Below are 5,525 nucleotides of genomic sequence, written 5' to 3' on the forward strand. Positions count from 1 at the left end.
GTAGTCTAGCTGTCACATGACACGCTCATGCTGATGAGGATATGTTAGACGTGAACCACAAGCCAACCATCCTGAGTATACGACTATGTCATCAAAGGCATGAGTCTCACGGTGATCGACGTACATATAGAAGTGTATGTCCTCTACTAAGAAATGATCAAGATACGCTCTAAACGAATATGTCACCTCGTTCCATCTAAGCGGGGAAAATGCAGAAGAACATGACATATCCTCAATATAGGTAGGTAGACACGACCAACCAGATATGTGTGCGAAGTGCTGGAGGATCCATGCATGAAAAGTGTTGGAACACATGATCATTTGTTGGTGTAAGCCCTAGAGGCCAATACTTTTGGTACTTGTATCGAATTATTTATTAATAATAAAAGGCATTTTCTTTATTATGGTTGATTAATAAAGTCCCTAGAATAGATAGTCCGTTTAATGTATTAAGTGTGACTTAATCATGAGAACCCATTAAACATAAGGGCACTATTCTTAAAGTATCTGTAGTCGAGCTTTAGTGTGAAGTGGGATAACATTAAAGCATTAAGACTATTATGTTTGTAGACTGATGATCACATCTCATGGATCATGGATAAGGAGTTATCAAGTCTTAAACATAGGTATGAATATTAGGAGTAATATTTATACCGGATTGACCCGCTATGAGAATACTATATAGAAAGTTATGCAAAGTGTCATAAGTTATTCTCATGGTGATAATAGTGTATACCACTCTTCGACCTGAAACCACTATGGATCCTAGATGTAGAGTCGAGTGTTTTATTGCTGATCCAACGTTGTCCGTAACTGGATAACCATAAAGACAGTTAATGAGTACTCCACGAAGCATGCTGAGGGACATGAGTGTCCTAGATGGAATTTGCCAATCCTGCGTAACAGGATAAATGTCTATGGGCCCAATATTGAACTGGACAAGGGTGACACGGTCTATACCTTGTGTTCAATATAGACATAAGGGCAAAAGGGTAATTATACACATAATTATTATCACAGGAGGTTTTGTCAGATCACATGACATTTTCGTGACTTGGGTAGCAGTGATGTGTTGCTAGATACCGCTCACTGTTTATTATGTTAAATGTGTGATTTAATATAATTGCCAACGTCGCGAAAACCTATAGGGTCACACACAAAGGACGGATTGATGAGAGATAGAATAATTAAGGAACATCGTAAGGTACGGTGCACTTAAGTGGAAACGAAATATGGTAAGGTACCAAATACTTAAGTGATTTTGGCATATTATGAGATATGGGCAAAATACACTTAAGTGGGCTTTTTGGCTTGAAGCCCACACAAGTGGTTCTATAAATAGAGCTCTTGTGCAGAAGCTTTGCATGGGAATACAACACAACTGAAGAGTTGGAATTTCGTATCTCTCTCTCACTCAAAGCCTTCATTCATAACAGCTAGCACTGCGATTGAAGGAATCCGTTCGTGTGGACTGAGTAGAGACGTTGTCATCGTTCAACGTTCGTGATCGCCCCGTGGATCTATATCAAAGGTTTGATCATTATCAGAGATCTGCACCAAAGGTTTGAATCGCCACAAGAGGTAACGATTCTATCACTGATCATGCCCATTCGTAAGGATCACTAAATGGAGAATTTTTTAAATTCCGCTGCGCCTTGGATGGCTATTCTCCAACATCATTAATAACAGCGTTGCAAAAGTCTTATGAAAATGACACACAAACACTAAAAAACCAAGAAATATTATTGTTAGGTACATGTGCTTCCTGTTGGGCATGGGGTGTTAGAGGTATCTCTAGTGTTCGAGGTACCTCCTATGACATGGGTACCTCTGCTGCCTAAAGAGGTGAAACGTGTCGCCTACGGGAAGATGAAGGCAAAGATGCATGAGTACGTGACACCCGTCTCCTATGGGAAGGTGGAGATACACGAGCCCCATAAGTTGACGCCTCCATATCATTCGAGCTAAAGGTAACATGATGGTGCGATGGTTGACTCTTTTCCCTTCGAATAGATGCATGTTGTGCAATCCTGTCGTGTCTCAAACGGTCTTGCCTATATGCCATAATGCATGTAAGTAAACTACATAAGCGTTACACAATGAGTACAAGAAAAATTGCGAAAAAATGCACTGAAAAACTCTAGAGACGCATCTCCGCTTTCTGGAAATCAAAATCTTGGAAAATTCCGGAGATGCATTTCCGAAATTTTCTACAACTCTGAACAACGTTAATGGCAGAAATGCAGCCCCCCAAAACAACAAAAATAGTACATTGATCAATAAAACTACATATCAATCTTGTTTCTCATTAGGTATATACTATCAAACATGTATAAACTATCTATTTCATAACCTAATCATCAATTTCTACAAATTTATACAAAAACTAAAAACAAATTAAAAAAAATAAAAATTTATAGATTATGAGTTTACTTCAGTATTTAGTGAGTTGTTTGGTGAACTTGACGTTGATGGAAGAAATTTTAAAATTGATTGAATGATTTTAAAAGAACGTGAGTTAAGAGAATTTGAAGAACTTGAATGATTTAGAGAGAATGTATTTTTAAAAATGAAAAATAATATGTATCTTCGTAAGTTAGGCATAGATGCATTTCAATAATTTTTTTTAGATAACTTTAAAACCTAATTATTTCTATAAAATCTAAAGATACTATTGTATTTTTAAGAGGATGTGCATTAATTACCCAAAACAAATTGTGATTGCTTTTAGTATTTTGTTGGACCGAAATAAATAGTGTTTGCTTGGTCAACAAAATAAAAGTTGTCAGAGGATAAGATATTAATACATCTGTAACTAGCCTGAGTTGTATCCATGTCAATAAGTGTCAACGCAATCGAATTCTCCAAAATACAAAACCAGGAATATCCAAAAGCATATGACATATAGATAGAATATTCGGTGCGGAGATCCCGTTGTCAAATTTTCCCAATACATATTCCCACTCAACAACAATCAAATATAAATACCCCAAAACCTTTCTCTTCTACCCTCAGGCTCCATCATCATCATCATCAACCTAACCAACCAAATCCTCTCTCCCTCTCTCTCTCACCAAAAAATGGCTCTCAAAGCCGTCCACGTCTCCGACGTTCCCTCCCTCGACCTCGTGCCAGAAAATCCCTCCCTCTCCCTCCTCAACCGTTTCCCCAACGGTAACATTCATTCATTCATTCATGCAGTTTTTCTTCCTATCAACCATTTTCTTGATTGTTGTGATTTTATTTCAGGTTTGGAGATGAGCAATGGCGGATTCAAATTGCCCAAGTTCGTTGTGATCGGACACAGAGGAAACGGAATGAATGTTATTCAATCTTCTGATCGGAGAATGAGAGCCATCAAAGAAAACTCCATCATGTCTTTCAACGCCGCTTCTTCTTTTCCTCTTGATTTCATTGAATTCGACGTTCAGGTACATCTTTCGATTCTTTCTATTTTTTCCAACAATTATTAGTATCTCTCAAATCATTAAGAAACTTAATCAGAAATTATCCCAAAAAAGAAACGATTATTACTAGTTTAGACGCATGTTCTTTTTCCAGATTCGCCGCGTATTTCGATTTTCAAAGTGGTTTCCGTTTATGTCCTCAATGGCATTTTCCGTAAATAAGTTCGGGGTTTAAGGGTTTTTCCGTTGCTTCGTTTTTCAGTCGAATCGATACTGATTTTTTTTCTACCTGTTTTTTTTTTCTCTTTTGGGTTTGGGTTTTTTCTTACTACGAAAAAAAATAGTTTTTGGTTTAAAAAGTTTGAAGGCGAATGAAGCAAAAAAGACGAAAAAAGTTAAAGCAAAACTCCGCATGTGGTTTTTTGTAGGTCACCAGAGATGACTGCCCAGTCATTTTCCATGATGATTACATCTACTCTCAGGAAAATGTAAGCTCTTTTTCTTCTGAATATTGACTATAATTATTTTTTTATGGTGGGTATTTTGATGTGATTGTATTTTTGGGATTTTTTCAGGGTAATGTGTTTGGGAAGAGAATACCTGAGTTGTGTCTATCTGAGTTTCTTTCCTATGGGCTTCAAAGAGAGGCTGGAATGGAAGGAAAAGTTTTGGTAAGAAAAACAAAAGATGGAAGGATATGTAATTGGGAAGTTGAACAAGATGACACACTTTGTACCCTTCAAGAAGCGTTTCTCAAAGTTGAACCTTCTTTGGGTTTTAACATTGAGTTGAAATTTGATGACCATATTGTTTATGAGCAAGCTTATCTTATTCATGTCCTTCAAACCATCTTAAAGGTATAAATAATCACACAGAGAGATTATTATGTTTTGGCGATCTTTATTTTTTTTCTCTTCTGATTTGATGAATGTTTTTGAACAGGTTGTTATGGATTATGCCAAGGATAGGCCTGTTATATTCTCTACTTTTCAACCTGACGCTGCTATACTTGTTAGGAAATTGCAAAGAACATACCCTGTGAGTTTATTTTATATGCCCATTTTGTTAACTTGGAAGAAAATTTATTGATATTTTGTGAGATTCTAACATGGGTTGTGATTGTTTTTTGGTGGCAGGTTTTCTTTTTGACTAATGGAGGGAGTGAATTTTATGAAGATTTGAGGAGAAACTCCTTGGAAGAAGCCTTGAAGCTTTGTTTGGAAAATGGATTGGAAGGAATTGTCTCTGAGGTTAAAGGGATATTTAGAAATCCAGGAGCAGTAAGCAAGATCAAGGAGTCCAATCTTTCTCTTTTAACATATGGAAAATTGAAGTATGTGTGGTCCATGTTTTTTCCATAATTGTTGAAAGTATTAATGTAAAATTCTTGTTATGTTACTGATATAACTTGATTTGGCTTGATGACAGTAATGTTCCAGAAGCGGTTTACATGCAGCACCTAATGGGAATTGATGGGGTGATAGTAGATTTTGTGCAAGAGATAACAGAAGCAGTTGCAGATATGATGAAACCATCAAAAATTGGTGAGGAAGAGGAGTTGAGTGAAGGAATTGGGAAGGTGGAAGGGAAGTCAAAGCCTCAATTTTCACAGCTTGAGCTGTCTTTTCTTTACAAGCTCATTCCACAATTGCTTTTGTTATAACATGAAAGCGATGTCTTTTTTTCCATATTAAACACATTGGTAGAAATTGGGGACGTTCTACGAATGCTTTAATTCTTTGTACATATATGTTTTCTACGTTTCACTTTGAGGATGGAAGAAATTGTGGTTATGTATTAGTAATACATAGTTTGGAGGTCCTCCATTGAGATTGAAATGAAATATGGTTGATACTAATTGATGTTATCTTTTATAATAAGCTAAATAAGAGCATGGTATTTTAACCTCAATGAATATAATTCAAATTTCATTATTGATGAATTGTTGATAATAATATTTTTTCTCTACACAAATTAAAGAAAAAACTTAAGTTGTTATACCTTACTTTTCATGAGAATATTTTGTATAAAATGTTCAAATACTTACCCGAAAGTAATTGTGGAACGATGGAGTATGATAGTATACAAATATCTTAGTTATATTTTATGCAAAAATTA

At 35.9% G+C, this 5,525-nt stretch overlaps 1 protein-coding gene across 1 annotated transcript; it reads left to right on the plus strand.

The window, feature by feature from the left end:
- Positions 1 to 2,904: 2,904 nt before the first annotated feature.
- On the plus strand, positions 2,905 to 5,265 carry LOC127126786 (glycerophosphodiester phosphodiesterase GDPD1, chloroplastic). Its single transcript, XM_051055782.1, has 7 exons — positions 2,905 to 3,174; positions 3,250 to 3,431; positions 3,836 to 3,895; positions 3,983 to 4,264; positions 4,350 to 4,445; positions 4,544 to 4,740; positions 4,836 to 5,265. Exons 1-7 carry the CDS (start codon positions 3,081 to 3,083, stop codon positions 5,068 to 5,070), a joined length of 1,146 nt encoding a protein of 381 aa, XP_050911739.1. The 5' UTR covers positions 2,905 to 3,080; the 3' UTR covers positions 5,071 to 5,265.
- Positions 5,266 to 5,525: the final 260 nt, after the last annotated feature.

Source organism: Lathyrus oleraceus, chromosome 3 (assembly GCF_024323335.1).
Source record: "Lathyrus oleraceus cultivar Zhongwan6 chromosome 3, CAAS_Psat_ZW6_1.0, whole genome shotgun sequence".
In the NCBI taxonomy this organism is placed as follows: Eukaryota; Viridiplantae; Streptophyta; class Magnoliopsida; order Fabales; family Fabaceae; genus Lathyrus; species Lathyrus oleraceus.

What these genes read in the sequence shown, in the direction of transcription:
- LOC127126786 (XM_051055782.1), top strand. Translation starts at nt 3,081, where the DNA reads ATGGCTCTCAAAGCCGTCCACGTCTCCGACGTTCCCTCCCTCGACCTC. An exon ending in AATTGCAAAGAACATACCCT is followed by an intron (nt 4,446 to 4,543) that starts GTGAGTTTATTT and finishes TTTTGGTGGCAG; the next exon opens with GTTTTCTTTTTGACTAATGG. An exon ending in TTAACATATGGAAAATTGAA is followed by an intron (nt 4,741 to 4,835) that starts GTATGTGTGGTC and finishes GCTTGATGACAG; the next exon opens with TAATGTTCCAGAAGCGGTTT.